The sequence below is a fragment of the Numenius arquata genome, chromosome 5 (assembly GCF_964106895.1).
Source record: "Numenius arquata chromosome 5, bNumArq3.hap1.1, whole genome shotgun sequence".
NCBI classification, from domain to species: Eukaryota; Metazoa; Chordata; class Aves; order Charadriiformes; family Scolopacidae; genus Numenius; species Numenius arquata.
The window spans coordinates 38795997-38814017 of record NC_133580.1 but is presented as its reverse complement, the minus strand read 5'-3'; the positions used below and the strand labels follow the sequence as shown (position 1 = coordinate 38814017).

General features: G+C 39.5%; 1 protein-coding gene across 1 annotated transcript in view; it reads left to right on the top strand.

Moving 5' to 3' along the window:
* The first annotated feature begins 1018 nt into the window (after positions 1-1018).
* DCHS2 (dachsous cadherin-related 2) overlaps positions 1019-18021 on the top strand; it is a 73530-nt gene continuing 56527 nt past the window's right edge. Inside the window, 3 exon segments of the mRNA XM_074147883.1 lie at positions 1019-1045; positions 1048-1263; positions 13469-13700. Of these exon segments, the coding sequence (XP_074003984.1) occupies positions 1019-1045; positions 1048-1263; positions 13469-13700 (475 nt within the window).

The following is an 18021-nucleotide window of genomic DNA, read 5'->3' as shown; positions in this document are numbered from 1 at the left end:
TACATCTAGCATATTGGTCTAGTCTGATCTATTGGTAATACAAGCAGACTTAAGCATAGCTGGAAAGAAGGGGAGGAGCTCATATGTTTCTGTTTGGAAATAGCCATTTTGTGCCTGGGATCAGGCTTCTCTGCCCCATGGCTACCATTGCCCTGTTACAGCCTCTAATCATCACCCATATTTGTTTTCTCCTGCCACCCATTTTCCTTGTCAGATAGACTTACTGTATTTTTTTTCCCATTTGATGCCATGTGGTTTCAGAAGAATCTCACTCTGAAGGAAGTAGTTCTTTAAAGTAGTTATTTAAAACAGAATTCACGCTGCTTTTTAGATGTATTTAATATAGCTGAAAAGAAAATATGTTAGCCTTGTTTGTCATTCAACAGGTATAGCTACGTGCAAGACTACACTGACAAGGTAATTAAGTCTGTCACAGGGACTTGCTCCAATCTGTACATTTCTTGCTTTGGGCTGTGCATGCATGCAATGGTCACATTTATTTGTGTTGGTAGAGTTGTAGCTCCTTGGAGAGAAGACTGGAGATTAAAACCCCCTTAAGTCCTTAATTTGTATGGATCACCATGCCACCAAACCCTCTTTCCAATTAAATACTAAATTAAGCTCTGGGGAGTCTTTTAGAAAATACATTAGGTAAGAATATCCTGCAGCACTTTTCTCATCTACATGTGATGTGGTCTCCACTGGTAAAACAACATGAGGGAAAAGTAGCTTAAGGCATGGACTAGTTTGGCTTAATGTATATGGCTTGTCCAGTCATGGGAGGTCCGCTTGATTGAGATAATAATTGACAGATGAACAAGTAATGTTAAAGACAGGTCTAATCGATCTTATATGCTTGTTGCAATAATTACATTGTCAGTAGCTGAGTCGTCATTTTAAAAACCTTAGAGAGACAGCTTAGGTACCAGAATGTGGTTGTATTTATTACATGTATGTGCATTTGCTTTTATAACACAAACAGATAACTTTAAAACAAAGAATCATGATTTTTGAATGAATGAGTAATAGTTTCACTGGCTTCATTTTTTTCTCTCTGTTGTTTCTCTGCAGGTCAAGGCAACAGATGCAGATGCTGACCAGTTTGGTGAAATTGAGTATTTTCTGTACGATGGATTTCATTACTATGAAAAATCCAAAGCCTTCCAGATTGACCCACGTACTGGTCAGATCTGTGTGTCTCAAGACATTGACAGAGAAGGAGATCCAGCCACTTATGATCTCTTAGTAAAAGCTACGGATGGGGTAAGTTTCGCCTTCCCATACTGCCAGATTTGTGAATGCATTTGCAAATTTGGATGTGCTGTATACTTTTAAATGAGAGTGTAATGACTATGTAAAAATTGTGTGAATCTGAATAAAATTTCTTGCCCCTACAGAGGGCATGAATTATGAATTTTGACTCAAATTGATAAAATTGGCTATGAAATCCCCAGTTACTCTTAAATAAGTTGTTGATAACCACTTCTAGGATGTGTTAGTCCCTGCTGGCTTTCCCCTCCTCTTGGAAACAGTGGACTCCAGGTTACCTCTGAATTTCACTGAATTTTCACTGAATTTTTTAGAGTTGGAAGGGACCATAAAGATCATCTAGTCCAACTCCCCTGCCGAAGCAGGATTGCCCAGAGCATGTTACTCAGGACTGCATCCAGGCGGGTCTTGGAAATCTCCAAAGAAGGGGACTCCACAACCTCCCTGGGCAGCCTGTTCCCGTGCTCTGTCACCCTCACCATAAAGAAGTTTTTTCTTGTATTTGAGTGGAACCTCCTATGTTCTAGCTTGTGCCCGTTGCCCCTCGTCCTCTCACTGGCAACCACTGAAAAGAGTCTGGCTCCCTCCTCCTTCAACCCACCCTTTAGATACTTATAAGCATTGATAAGGTCTCCCCTCAGCCTTCTCTTCTCCAGGCTAAAGAGTCCCAGCTCTCTCAGCCTTTCTTCATAAGGGAGATGCTCCAATCCTTGAATCATCCTCGTTGCCCTTTGCTGGACTCTTTCCAGTAGTTCCCTATCCCTCTTGAATTGGGGAGCCCAGAACTGGTTGCAGTATTCCAGTTGTGGCCTCACCAGTGCAGAGTAGAGGGGTAGAATGACTTCCCTCGACCTACTAGCCACACTCTTCCCTATGCAGCCCAGGATTCCATTGGCCTTCCTGGCCACAAGAGCACACTGCTTGCTTATTGTCATTTTTCTGTCTACCAGCACCCCCAGATCTTTCTCTTCAGAACTTGACTCCAGCAGGTCCACACCTAACCTAACCTCTGCTCACTGCTTTCAAGATGACAGCTGCAGGCACAAACCTGTAACTTGTGCTAGAGCTGTGTGGCTACTGTGGGTGCCACAGTAAAATTCCTTGTCCTTTCTAGTTAGCTGATGCCACTGCTGCTGCTATGGCTGGGTACAGCCTCCCTGCAGCTGCATGTCTGAAAGTTTTCCCACTTTACAAGATCTGGTGCTTGGAAGTGGGTATTCATGATACAGCAAGGGCAGGGCAGTTGTACGTGCCTGAAAAGGTCCGTTTCAGATCTCTGTCTGGCAAAGAGGAGGAGGAGACATTTGTTATGGAGGGAACACATTGAGATGTCTGGGTGTGCACATTTGGTCTGCCAGGTGCCACATAACAGAAGATTTTGGTAGTGTGACTCCTGGAAAAGAACGGAAGAAAATAATTCCTGGGTTGATTTTGTCATGAAAGTATCCAAAGGCGATTTGCAATGAGAGGCCCAGAAGGAGACCAGCTGGTACTTTTCTTAACTTTATTCAGCTTTAGAGGTGAACTGTGAAGAGGTTGAATAAAAAGGTTACTGGTTGTTGCAAATGTTAAAATCAACATTTTTAAAAAGTGTCCTTGTGTTATTCAGGTCACAGTTTGCATCATGATTTGAAGTGAAAAACATTGAAATTAAATTATTTCAGGCTCTACAGTTTTTATTTCACACTTTCAATATTAGCCTTGCATTTTAGATATTGTCCTAAGTTCATCTAAGTTAAAAAAAATATAGTGGTGCTATAAATACTGTATTTTTCATTAAAATGCCTGTGCTTTTTGTTACAGTACACTGAAGAAACTTGGTGAACTCTGACTTCCATATTCACGAGTAGATGAACTTAAATAGCTGCAGTTGATGCTTGGTATTTTTGAGAATGTAGGAGTTGAGCATACGTTTGTATGCTGTTGAATCTGGATATATGTGTAACAGTTAAGCAATGCATCTGCTTCTTTTCTTTAGCTATCACTATTCAGTGTTTATTTCACAAGCAATAGAAGCATTCTCTTGTGTTAATAGTGCCTTCAGCAGTATGCCCTTTCTTCTCCATAGATTTCTTTTGAGGAGAAATGATTGGATAAGAATATGTATTTTTTTTTGTTTATATGTTTGCTTCCTAACTTATTTGAATGTCTAATAATTAAGAATATAAGTCTTTCAGTTAGCATAGTGTCTGTCATCTTTCAGCAGACATAAGTCTATATGCTCATTTTGGAATTTCTCTGGTGATTTCTGTCTTAAATTCCTGTCTTGGCAAAATGTTGTGGCATACACTTGAGTACAGATTTCCAAGCCTTGAAGAATGAAGCAGCAGTATTACAATGTATAACAGCAGAAAATTACATATTCTGCTCTAGTTCATCTTTACTTTTTTTTTTTCTCACATACATGGTTTGAAGTTGTATAAATGTAAAGAACACATACACGTATCTGGAAAGTCAAGATTAGCCTTATTAATAAAGGTGAAGTTGAGAGCTGGACAATAGGAGCGAAGTTCTGAGAAGTTTCTCAGATATCCAGTTTGCTCCAGAAGATTATTTTGAAAATGTGAAAGAAAATAGGTTTATATGAAAAAAAACTTGGTGCATTTTTTGGCTGAATTATTGCTCCAGTGATAAATCTTGCATCAAAAATTAAAGGAAAACAGCCAATGCATTGAAACCATAGATTATTTCATTTTTAAATAGGTCTGTCATTTATCGTCATTTAGCAACCTTTTTTCAGAAGTTCAATAATGGGGAGAGGGGGCTCAATTTTTGATTGCCTTGTCTGTGACAGGCAGGACTTGATCTTCTCACTGGAACTCAGCACTTTGTAGATCCCATTGATTTCTCCTCTAAAAATTAGCTAATCTAATACCTAAATGCCAAAGCACCTAAATTCAGTATTAGCTTTTCAAAATGTTCAGTATATCTCAACTTATGTGTAGCTACTCTTCACCTTTACAGCAGAATTGTAGTAGGATATTTTATCTCCTGGCATACAGCTGCTGGGTTTGATGGATTAAAGACGTTAGATGTGGGGTTCAAAGTAGGGGCTGTGATCAGGGGAGAAGTGTATGCAGAAAAGAGACAGGAAGAGTGAAGGGTCACTGTTGACAAAGGGAAGGGAGAGAGATGAAAAGGAAAGAAAATAACAATGTTAATTAAAAGTGAGGAGGAAGAAAAGCATTTTCCAGGTGGTGGTCAGTTTATCTTACAGCAAAACTGTTTCCTCCACCTGTTCGTGCCTACTCCATTACATGGTTTTGGAGCTTGTTGGTCATGTCTTTTATGCATTGTGTAAAAAGTGTAATGGGAGAACTGAAACTGCACATGAGAGGCAAGTGGAAAACAGATTCTGTTAAACTGGTGTTAGATAAACATCCCGTGAGAGCTTATGGGAGCGCCCTCCCTAATTCAGTGGGGACAAGACTGTTCATAATGTTAGTATTAGCCTTTTCAGCTAGCAGTACTGATATCGGTCCCAAAGTCATTTACTTCACATACATATTTGGTGATACTCCTTGAAATGCTTTTATATGAAATCACGTAGCTAGGGTTATAGAAAGGTGTTTGCACTGAATCCCACAGCATCTGTGTCTAGCTCTCTTCTGGGGTCTCTGTCGGGACTGTGGCAGACTGAGAGCTGCTCCAGCAGTGAGGGTGACCCTCCTGTGATTCACATGACAGCTTTTCCTGGGACAACCCCTGCTAAAACAGCACCCTTGGTCTCAACAGTTGTATTTCTGCACTTGTGACAGATCAGAGACAGTTTCAGTAGGCATTTGGGGCATCTTTGAATTTATGGTCAGATGACATTTCTTATAATGATGTTAAAAAAAGTATTTTTTTCTCTCTCTGGAAAAATAAGGAAGTCAGATGAAGGTATGTTGCTTGGGGAACCTTCACAAACACTTGAGAGATTTAGATGAGGTGTACTGTGAAATCAGCTCTTGTAAAGAGGAAAATATAGGAAAACAGGAATTCTAATAAAAGTATTTGCATGTTCTCACAAGCAGTATAGGGGACAAAATTCCTACTTTTTTATTTTTAATATGTGCAAATTGGGCCTGATATGTTTTAATTCTTCTGTTTGGCTGTTTTGTTTGCTTTCACAATGTGACTGAAATGGACACTCTGTTGTGTGTTTTTCACTATTTGCTTGGCAGGGTCTCCAGACTGCTACATATGTAAATTTATGCTTCCTTTATGCTTGTTTTGTGTACTTCTGCCTTAAGGAGTCTTAACGTGAAATCATTTTCATAGAGGAAACCTTTGTTTTTAACAACATTCATTTTTTTCTACTGTACAGTGGCAAATTTTGTTGCTATGTATCATGCATAATTCAATCTTTTTGTTAATTCATTTGCATTTTTTATGATGCCCATCATATCTCTCTCTCCCTTTCTCTTTCAACAAAGTAAACAATAATGCCTGCAGCTGTTAAAGTAAACCTGTCACAATCCAGAGAAATTTAATTGGAATAATGTTAATTTAAATTCTGTGTAGTGGTATCTGTACCATCTGCTTACCGACAACAATTGTCTGGCCTTCAAAGCCAAAATCTGAGTTGCATAATCTTGCGGTGGGTGCATAATGAGGGACATTCAGGAGTGTCCAGCCTTGAGTCTGGAAGGAGCTGGCCGCACAGTTTTCTTCAAAAGCTGGGGAAGACCGGATGGCCTATGCTTGTGAGAGCTGCTACCAGGCATAGACCAATTCCAGCCACAAACATCTCTGTAGGTAACACAGTGCATGTACCAGCATGTCATCTCTTTTCATCAGTGTGGCAAGAAGTTTTGAAAATTTCAGAGCACAGGCAGGATGTTCTACTACTCCTTGTCCCCCACAACTGCAAGGAGTGCCACACCACATCTGTATACCCTACTGAGATTCCAGAAGTTTGGGTTTGTGGGGTTTTTTTGTCTATTCCCTTTGCAGAGTGGACTGCCTTAGTTTTGTTTTGTCCAAGTGAGGTTCTTGAGTGCTGTGATAGGACTGCCCTTAATGATGATTTGAAGGTTGCCATTGAATGGTGGTGGGAGGCTTTTTTGAAAAATCTGTGTTTGTTTGAAAATCTGTGCCCCAGTGTCTTTTTGTCATTTTGCCTGATTTCACACAATTTGGCTCTGTTAGGCTCTGGTTTTGGCATATCCCAGGATCCACTAGCACATAGTGCTTCGGGTACCTTCTAAATGTGTCCATGCTCCATGGCTTTTAATGTTGTCCGGGCTGAAAATACTTCAGAGCACGTCTTTCATCCTAACTTGTTGGCAGCATAGAATAGACTATTTCAGCTGGAAGGGAACTACAACAATCTTCTAGTCCAACTGCCTGACCAATTCAGGGCTGACTGAAAGTTAAAGCATGTTGTTAAGGGCATTGTCCAAATGCCTCATAAACACTGACAGGCTTGGGGCATCGACTGCCTCTCTAAGAAGCCTGTTCCAGTGTTTGACCAGCCTCTTGCTAAAGAAATGCTTCCTAATCGCAGAATCACGTAATGGTAGAGGCTGGAAGGGACCTTCGGAGATCATCCTTGTCCAGTCTAAACCTCCTCTGGCACAGCTTTAAACCATTCCCATGCATCCTATCACTGGATACCAGGGAAAAGAGGTCAGGATAAAGACTTGAGGCAAAAACTGCATGGAATGCCTCTGCTTTTTCTTTCTCCCTATTAGTCAGATGATCACCTTCAACAAGTGTCAGGCCAATGTTTTCTACAGACCACCTCTAGTAACATACTTTAAAAAGCCCTTCGTGTTATCTGAAACAACACTGTCATTTTCAACTCTAATTAAGCTTTGGCCTTTTATGTCTTCCTCTTCAATATACAAACCACAGCTCTGTAACCTTCCTGCAAAGCCTGATGTCATTTCCAGAGATCATACAATTTCTTTTTCCTCTTGAGCTCCATGACTATTTCCCTGTTCAGCCAAGCTGGTCTTCTGCTCTGCTTGCTTACAACACAGTGGAATTGTGCTTCTAAAAGGTGGTTTTTAAAGAGACCTCAAAACCAGATTCCCAGGTTTTGAGGGAATAGGTCTCTGAATAGCTTAACGTTTGCTCTCCTGAAGTCCAGGGTAGCAGCTCTGTGGTCCTTTTTTCTTGTTATACTGAAAATTGTAAACTCAACCATTTCATGATCACTGTGGCCAAGACAGCCACCTATCATCACCTCTCCCAGAAGTCCTTCTCTATTCATAAATAGCAAGTCTAGGAGGGCATCTTCCCTAGTTGACTCACTGAATACCTTTGAAAGAAGTTGTCTCCTACAGACTTCAAGAACTTCCAATATATGCTCGACACAGCAGTATGATATTCCCACTTGGTGTCTGGGAAGTTGAAATCTCCCAAAAGGACCATGGCTACTGATCCAGAAATTTCTCCTAATTGCCTCTAGAATAACTCATCAGTGCTTACAACCTGGCTAGGTGATGAGTAGTAGACACCCACTACAACATCTCTTTTCTTTTCCATCCCCCCAGTCCTCACCCAGAGGATCTCAACCACACTGTCACTGACTGTAAGGGCTCCGCAATCAAACCTCTTACATATAGTGTGATGCCTCCACCTTCCCCGCCTTGCCGATCCCTCCTGAACAGCCTGTAGCCCTCCATCCCAGCACTCCAGTCATGGGTCTTGTTCCACCAGTGTTTTTCTCTTCCCCCTGCCCACCTGTTAGCCTTTGTGTGGAATAAGATCTGCTGATTTTGGGCCATATTTTCTCCAAGGAAAAGGGCATCCACATCATCAGACAAAACCCATGGAAGTCATTTCTGCTGGGGAATGATGGAGAGAAGCAGAAGAGCATGCAGCCTGCCTTGGCTCTGGAGTGTGGGGATAGAGCCCTGCAGCCCTCAGGCAGACCTGACTGTCTGACCTGGGGATGCAGCACAGAGGGACACTATCCTGTATGTTCATCTGCTAATCTGGGATGCTCCTTCCCATGTCCTCTTGTTAGAAGCTGCTGGTGGACAGCAACACAGTCGCAGAACTACTTCTGTATGTGCAGGCTACGGGGCACATCTGGTACTCGGGTTCAGAGAGTGCTGTGAAGATCTTATGAGTGCCACAAGGACTTACAGGGTATCTGTTGTGGCTGAGGTTGTTCTGTGCAGCACAGTATGAAAGTGCTTTTGACAGCAGGGAGGTGGTCTGCAGACCTGCAATGCAGGCAGTTTTGCTTGAGCGAAACAGCCTCCCAGTGGTGTATTGAACCTTTTGCAATGATTGTGCAGCAGCTGAAACACTGAAGACCTGGCATTCCCTATAAAAGAAACAAGAATGCTTCTTTTCATCACCAGTTGATTAGTATTAAGATAATGAGACTTTTAATTGCCATCTTTTCTAGATTTCTATCTTTGTGAGTCTTAAGTCTTTTTATCCTTTTCTGGAGGTTGGTTTTTTTTTTTTAAAAAAAATCAGTGTTTTTGTATGCTGAAAACTACTTCAAAATGCACTTGTAGAAACTAAAATAAGAAACTAAGAATTTTAAATATGGTGCTTTAAAGTAGATCATAAGTTGCATCTAATTGCATATACAAGCACATCTGCTAAATATGAAGGTACAGCTATATAGAGGATTGTGATCACATCTGTACTGTATGCTCAAGATTATCACTTACTGACTTTACTTAGGATGATGTGCTTCCTTACACAGATGGGTGTTACCACTTCTTGTTAGGAAGCAGTCTTTCAAAATTCAGCTTAAATGCTTTGAGAATGTTTGCATAGGCAATTAAAGTGCACATATGCAAAAAAAAAAAATAAAAAAGAGACGAAAGACTGAGCTTTAGCTTTAAGTATTTTAGAAAAACCAACCTTGCTGTCACAGAACACTTGGCTAAATCTGCCTCATAGTATTGACTCTGATACTACACCTGGGTTTCTTCAAAACCACGTATTTTGCATGTAATTGCATGTAATGACTTTCAAGGTCTGTTGCTTAGAATAGGAGCAAGGAACAAGTAGGTAAGCGTTCACCGAAATAGTAAGAGTATTTTTTCTTTCATGAAGGTGTGTTTCCTTTTAAAAAAAAGAACAAAAATTAAACAGGCATAATTCCCAATTTGACGTGATGAGGTTGTTAAGTGCAAGTTTTATCGTGGAAAGAAGAGACCAGGCTTGGGTTTCAAGGCTGAAGTGCAATTTTGGGGGGAATTTATAGTGTCTTCTGAAATCTTGCAGCAGATTATGAAATTGCCTATCAATGTAGAGTATGACATTAGCACCTTTTATGTTACTGCTCATCTTTAAACAGGTACTGGAATAATTTGTTAAACATGTAAACTCTGCAAGTTACATGGATTGGTATTTAGTTAGGTTCTGAAGAACTTCTAATTATACTGAAACCTTAGTGACTCTCTTACTGCCTTTCTGCATAGAAAAATACTTTGTCCTTCATCTCTTTCTTCTTGGTAAACTACACTGCTGGCCAATTTTCTTTGTCTTTTACACTGAAGCCATTGAAATGTAGAGATAAGAGCTCAACACTCACAGGCAAAGCTTCTGAAGAAGTTGAGGCTTTTGCAATAATTTGTGGTGTTTCTTCATTTTGGCAGCATTATGACTTCAAGGCAACATATCTTTTAGGTTTAACACCAAAAAAAAAAAAAAAAAGTCTTCACGTCAGAGATGCTGTATATCACAGTTTAGTTTGGAACAAAAATTTGACAGCACAATTCACTGACAAAATCGTTGGAGGCTGTCATGAAAATCTTGATGGATTCTTAAGCATTTTATAGCATCAAGACAAAGAAATACAGCTATTTGAAGTAACACCATTTCTACTTATTAACCTAAAGTCTCTCATGCCAAAGGCAGTATAATTTAATTTTTTTTGAGACATGATAAAGAGGTGTACTAATAGCTTTATATTTTCACACAAATTTGGTCCTGCCAAAGTAAAGAAAATACTACTTGCTGTTATTTTGACTTAGTGGCAATTTCCTGTGTCCCCTTTTTGTTCCATGGGAGAGACAACTCTCAGGATTCTGACAAAGAAGCTGTTGTAAATGTGACTTGTGCTGCGTCAAACAGCACAACAGTAGTTAAAAATACTTGAACATCTGAGAAAAGGGATTTTAAAATGAACAACTGTGCCTTTCTGTTGCTTGTAACATGTTTTGACAAGTGTGACTTTTTGTCAGCAACAGACTTCTTTAAATCAGCCTTCATATTTTGGAAGATCTACTATGTGGTGCTTGCTTCTGAGTAGATTAAGTATATCCATGGGTTTAGAAAGAGAAGCAGTTAGTTCCTTCTCACCTGGGATAATACTTAAAAATTTTCATAGCCAGAGCAAGAACTGTAACATAACCAGTTAATATCATAAGTTAATATCGTACTTGACTCATGTGAGGAGATACCTTGCTTCTTCAGGAAAAGAAGGATCTGTTTCCGTCATAAAATTTCATTGATCTTCTGAGAGATTAGGTAGTTAGTACGTCTCCAACTTGCTTCCCCTATATACTTTGAATTAATCCATTTCCAAAGACTTTGTAGTCTTTACATAACTCCATAGGATAAATACAAATTGGCTGGAGGGTGGTTTTTTTCCTTCAAGTCTGTTTAATAATAATAAAACTTGGAAGAAGGAGCTAAACATGACTTCTCATGAGTTCTTGTAGCATGTTGTTCCAATCTTTGCCTCTTTTTAGATGTTTTTTATTCTTGACCTCACTTCTTTCTTGGCTCTCTTTCCCTAAAAGTGTTTCCAATTCCTGTCCTAAAGTACCTAAAAGCTGTGGAGCCGCGGAGCATCTTCTGACAATGGGCTTGGAGGGAGCACATAGGGCTCCCCTTTTAGCTTCTGTGCAGGGATTTCCTTCCTGCGGAAATCAAGGTGTTGGGGAAGGGGCTCACCGTGAAGTGGGGTTGGGGTGTTGTCAGAGAACCCACTAGTTCTGCACATTTCCACTTCCCCATATCAGCACAGGATTTGATGACTGTCTCAGTAGTTTGAGGCTGGTGCTAGCCCATTGCCCTTCACAGTTTTGGTCCCCAGACACGTGGGCTGGCTGCTGGCTGCCTCGGCAGCCTGGAAGCATGCCATGCCTTATTTTCTTTGGAAGTAAACCCAAGCACACCAGGAGGATGTGGGCCAGATCTCCTAGTCCGTGGGTGAAACATAGACACATGTGCACAAGATCATCTTAATTTTCCACATACTTGAGCTTTCACAGGAATGTCACTGCCACCCAACAGAGGTAATATTACTGCATAGATGAAAAAAACCAAAAGAGAACAAAGAAAAAAACCCCTATGGAAATGTGGGTGGGTGTGCAGATAGTATTTTTGCCCAATAAGTCAGACCCTAGGGATATGATAAGCAAACCTTCAATAATAGTTTTGAGGGAGATTGTCATGCTGCAGGACAAGTTTTTCACGCTGCAGGACAAGTCTAAGGGAGTAGTATCCAGTCTGAATCATTGGATGGTTTCATGAAGGTCAGGTTTAAAAATAATTGACATGAACAATTACGTTGCAGAAATATGCAACCTAGTTATTTTTTTTTATATCATAGCTACTGTGACTGCAAAATTAAGTTTGGACTTGCTCAGCATAGCTTGTCATGTGTATGCACCAACATCTGATCTGCGTCAGCAGTTTCGGTAGGTGACTAATTGGTACAAGCACAGCACTCTCAATGTGACTTTGAAGAGTGCAGGATTCTTCCTCAGTCTGTATCTTAAAGTACTGCGTGCAGGATATGCAGGCTATACAGACTTGTGCTCCTTTGTGCCTCTGTTGTACTCGTCAGCGTCCCAGCATTCACCGTTCGCTGTGCCACAAGTAGAACTGCTTGCTCGTATAAATGTCTGTAGTTGTTACGGTTGTAAAATAACCTTGGAAACATGAACCCCCCCCAAACTGATGAAGGGAGTCCACAGGAAGCACGAGGTAGTGCCTCTGAGAAGTAAATTGCCATTTGTTTCACTCAGGGCCCTGGGGAGTCTACACTTCAGCACCCACAGAATTGTCTTGTTTCCAGATTGTCACAACATTCAGTGCTTTGCCACGGAAAATTGTGATTTTGCTGTAGAGTGGTTTGATAAGCCAGCGTGCAGTTGCTCCTTGCTTCTCTGGATTCACTGCAGAGCAAGGCTAAACGTGATCCCATGGCTGCCTGCCTGGTATTTCAGTGGGCTCTTGGTGGCCACCTGTAACAGGAGCTTCAACCCTGTGGAGAGCAGCGCAGCAGTTGGGCTGAGGTCACAAAGAGGTACAGTGATGAAGCTGCAACCAAGGCCTGGCTCTTCTCCCAGCTCTTTCTGTAGGGAAAAGAAACAAGAGCAGAGAAATTGAACCAAGCCCTCTAGAAAGCATGGTGAGATGTCTTCCCCTGTAAAATCGCGAACACGTTGGAAATAATTTTATATAATCAGTTATGAATTTTACATCAGCAGATTGTTTCAGCTATGTGCTTCAGTTGAATTTGGTATTGTTCTGTCTCTGTGTACACAAAGTGGAGGTGTGGGGAGGTAGACAAGCACACGTGCATACATAAATATATATACACACACACACATGTACACAAATATATGTATGTATAGACACGCACACACTACATGAGTAAAACTGCTTAAACCTGCCAGGATGGTAAATTGAGGATAGGTCTTGCAGGCAGCAGACTGACAGGTCAGCTTTGGCTGTCCTACACTGTTCTGCTCTCAGCTAATCAATAGCTGAAAAAGCCTCATATTCACTGTTATGATGGTCACGCTTTAAATCTGAAAGACTCATAGACAGAAAGAAGTTATTCCCGCTTTACGGGAGCACCACAGTCACCTGAGGGGCATGTGTTTCTGGGGCAGAAAGCCCTGACTTTCATCTGCAAAGAAATAAGTGGTGTGTAGGTGATTACAGTAAAAACAAGTGAGGTTAGACTAGCAAGGCTTTGACATGTGTAGTGCTCATTAGTATTAACAAAAATAACTTTGTGTTCAGGCCTCACTGCCATAAGAAGTTGAACTTCTTTGTGTACTCAGTCAGCCCACTGGAGTTGTTCTGAACAACTGCCTAAATGCAGGATTTTGGGGTATTACAGATACTGTAAGTAACATTTTCATTGCTCAATATTGTTGCAGCATATTTCGTTTCCTAATGATGGGCTAAAGCCTGATGTGCATCATTCTATTGTGTACACTTTTAAAATTGACCTTGTATTTTGTTTTTATCTCTCTGATTTATCCAACAGGGTGGGCTGAGTGCCCAAGCTTTTGTTCGCATCGAGATAGAAGATATCAATGATAACCACCCTGTTTTTGAACAAGCCGTGTATGTGACAAGCATCAGCAGTCACACACAGCCAGGAACAGAGATCATCAATGTTGTTGCCACAGACAGAGATTCGGGAATATATGGCGTTGTCACATATGAACTGGTCCCGGGAGAATTTTCTTCTTTTTTCACAGTGGATACATCCACAGGTACTGTATGAGTTTTTGATTCAGAGAGGCCATAATTATACAACATGTATCTTTTCCTTTATGATATTTTTTTTTATTTGGAGTCATATCATTCAGTTGAAACTTAGATTCTCCTGGAGAATAATTCTAGAGGAAGATGGAGGATTAAGGTTCAACGTGAAGCCTTTGCATTCACTGGAATAAAAAAGAGAATGGGAAACATAGCACATGCCAGTACAATACAGGACAAGCCGTATGTCACTTATCCACTATTGTCAGCCATAAATCTATTCATTATTCTAAGAAATAATCCAAACATTATTTTTACAGTAATATCTGAATTCCTGAAATATTTAGGTCATACTTTTGAGGAGCAATAAAAGACCCTTCCAGGAGCTTGTCTTTTCATTTAATCTCTTTGTTTCTGTCCTAATCTTCTTTCCCCACACTGTGCTAAATAAGTCCCCATTCTGATCACAGTCTTATAATATGCCGCTGTCTCCCTGTTTGACTCAATGATGAGCTTTATAAGTGTCTTTTTCTGCCTTTTACTTCCTGATGTGACTCTCGCCTGGTTTCTGGAGAGAGGCTCAATGAAGGAGTGATGATGAGAACAAGGAAACAATTATGGCAAAAGCAAATCTGGGTGAATTTTTTCAAAGACAGGTTGAATCTCATAGATTGATTTACTTTTCCTATGGTCACAAAGGAGTCCCTATAGCCTGCTTTCTAACCTTAAAATAGTTTTCAAAGTCAGCTGGAAAGAGCATGAGCAGTATATCTACAAATGTCCATGGTGTCTTTAAGCAGCTACCATTGTACTTGAGAGCCAGCCCTTGCATATGAATTTATCCTGATCAACGGTTTTGCTTCATGATGGTCATGGCACAGTAGATTATTTTATATGTTTTAAGAACTTTTTGGGCTGTTGTATGTGTGTATATATAAGCTGTTTGGCATACGAAATGTTGCAAGTTTGTATTCTTTCGAAAGGGTGCCTGTTTTCACTTTCTTACAAGGTCTGCAAAATATTCTAATGAATAGGAAAAACTAATCTTCTTAGGAAGTCATCTGCTTGTCTTGGCTATTTCAGATTTTATTTAACTGTGGACTCTTAACTGCCTGTCAAATCACATTCTCTGGGACATAACTGATGCCAAAAATATATAGGTCAATCAATAATTGGGGAGCTGGATCTCCACAGGTATTTAAGTGGTCATTTTAAATCTGCCCCAGCAGGCTTGTCAGAGAGAGCCCCTGTGGATCTCACACTATCAGCGCTGGCTTTGCAGCAGTCCTCTCTTTTGAAAGGTTTCTTCCTCGTATTGTGACCTTTTGGCCTTTTTTCCCAGTTTTGGCACTTTGTATAGGAAAAATGTCATGCTTAATCATGAAGACCATACAAGTTTATAAGTTACTATTATCTTGCAGATCTACCATGATACTTTATCAAAGGCAGACCAAATTCAGGGTGAAGTTGCTTGAGGTCATTATTGCTGACATTTCATGATGAGAAGAGCATTTAGGTCAGAGACACTATTCCCAGCATTATAGTGCTTGGAATCTGATTGCACTTAATCAGATCTCCTGGGTCATTCACGAGGTCTGACTGTGTCTAATTTTAACTTATTAATATTAATGGTGTGTGTTGGAGTTTTTCCTGAAGAATACACTTTTTCCTTTTGTATTCTTCCATGTCTACCTAGAATCGTGCTTCTGCTCAATCACTGGCAAGCAGAATGATTTTTAGACTCTCAGCAAAAAATAAACATTATAAACAAAATAAACATTTAAATTGCCAACTTGTCACACAGGACTTTTACAATCTTTGCAGGTTAAATAGCTGCAAAAGCTGTTCAGTATTCAGAGGAAGAAGCTCTTTCTCCTTACTTCTTGTTAGGACACCGACTTTTTTCAGTTTTTATCCTGCTAAAGCTGTCTTCATATGCTGTGATACCTGGCCTAATTTACATGTGCCTCTCTGAAGGTTACGTGAGGGACTTTATCTAGTTATGTGGGCTGAATTTTGTGAACAGAGGGCAATGGACAAGTATGACAAGACATAGGAATTCTTCAGGAGGTGGATCTCCAAAGCCATAAGCCAATCAAGATGATATTACGGTTTTGGTCTTTGGTTTTCTGATCTTGTGGACATGAAGTCTGTTACTGATGTGTTCTGCAGTTTTTTCTATTCACAATATGGCATAGTCTGTTTTATCTGCTCTTTTCACTATTTGAGGACCTAAAAGGAGGCAAAGGGATGGTGTTGGAGTCATGAATTTGCCTTCTTGATAAATTTTATTTTTTTTAAATGATTAACTTTTCTCACAGATAGAACATTTAGACACAAGGAATGAAAATCAGTGCACTAGTCTTTTTGACTTATTATGTTTATTGTAGCCCTTAGTATTATACATAGAAGCGGACAGAGATTTTCAGTATTATGAGATTTAAATTAATTAGTAGTTAACCATTTGTCACATTACACTACAACACATTAAAATCATATGCAAGATGACACTGTTCTCTATGGCATATGTAATTTCTATTTTATGGCATCTAGATCATGGACTTGAAAATTTATCTCACTATAGTTTTCTTCAAGGTGTTTTTGGAGTGTTGCACTCAGAATATTCTCTAAAGAGTCACTTTTTTTCCCCCTTCCCTTTTTTATTTTTAAAAGAGAAATTGATAAAATAATAAAATAAAAACTGTAACCCAAATTCTTCACTGCTTCTGGCTGTTGCTTTGTTAAAGCAATTGTATGGATGGATCAAGAAAGCTTTTAGCTTTGCGTAGTGAATTGTGTTCGCAATACAGGATTTCATACCAGCTGGTCAGCCACTGACTGTATAGAATATATCAATGGTGCTTTTGATATGTAGATATTATGAGGTTGAGCCACATCCAAGCTCCTTGAAGGGACTCCATCTTTTGTTTCAACCACTGTGACATGTGGTTGTTGTATATTGATAAATTCAATGGGAGAGGGAAGAGCCTTTCATTGAGCAGATAATTATTCCATTAAAAGTTTTTTGGATTCTAAACAAGTCTTTTTTACTGGTATTTGTTTGCTATTTCAGCTTTTAAGTACTGCATTTATTGTTTGTGATATGCTCTTATACTCGTAAACAACATATACTACATTTCCCTTTGAGAAAAAATTGAAGTATTTTTCATTTGATTGATGATAGACTGTCCACAAAAAAACCACTATAAGAACTGCGTAACTAAAAAAATGTATGGTTAGGGAACTGTAAACCAGTTCCTCTGCTAGTTCGTGACTCTTGCTATCGTTTGTTTCTAGTGTTGGTGTAAACAACATCTTGGCTTCATTATGTTTCCTTTTGTATTTATCTGAACCATGCATGATCTATGAACAGCACTCGTGAATTGATTAGAACAGAGCAAGTTGAAGAACAGTTCTTCTGGCTAAGAAACTGTTTGAGATATGTTTGCTTATTTTCCCATCATTACCTAACAAACTATCTGAAAGACAGTGTATTTATAGCTATAGCTGAGCAGGTAATTAAAAATGTAAGTCTTAGGAAACAATCACAAGTGTGGCAGAAAACCTATACAGCGCTCAGCTTTAAGACTTTGGGATTAACAATTGAATTTCTAAACATTCATTATGGTACAAGCATTAATATTTTCTTTCACTCAAGGGCATATGATTCATTTTTCCATTGATCTTAGTAAAACTCTTCTTGAGAGCAGGATAAAAAGATGTTATCATCTTACTATAGCCTTGGTTCAAGGAAGCTGTTTCAAGTGAACAAAATTAATAATAGTCTTTGAAAATTATTTTGTGTTAGTGTGACTTAATCCTGTCAGTCTTCAGGTACAATGGTCCGTTCATATTCTGAGAACAACTCCCCTACCTAGTCACTGTGTACGAAGAAAACTCTCATGAATGTTAAGTAAAAGGCAGCAGCCATTGATTTATGTTTATTTAAAGGTATTAGTGATTTAAACCTAGTCTGAAAAGAATGTAGAGAACATAGCATTCACACAGTGTACATTACAGCAGTACAGGAATTTAACTTACCTTCTCTGTTTGTTTCAACTATATAAGATACTTAAGCAGATTTTAGTCTAGCACGTTATCTTTTTAATAGTGCCTGGTAATGGATATGAAAAGAGGGGCTAAGTGTAGAGCTTGTACGGAACAGTCCCTCCACTGATATATCTGATATATTTTTCTTGTTTTGTCAGTGTGCAACTTAGTGCTATACTGCTTCCATTACTGTACTATGTAAATGCGATTTAATGTCAAACTGACTTAAAATAAACTTTTTGATTTGGTTCAGAGTACCAGAACAGATTCATTCCAGTTAAG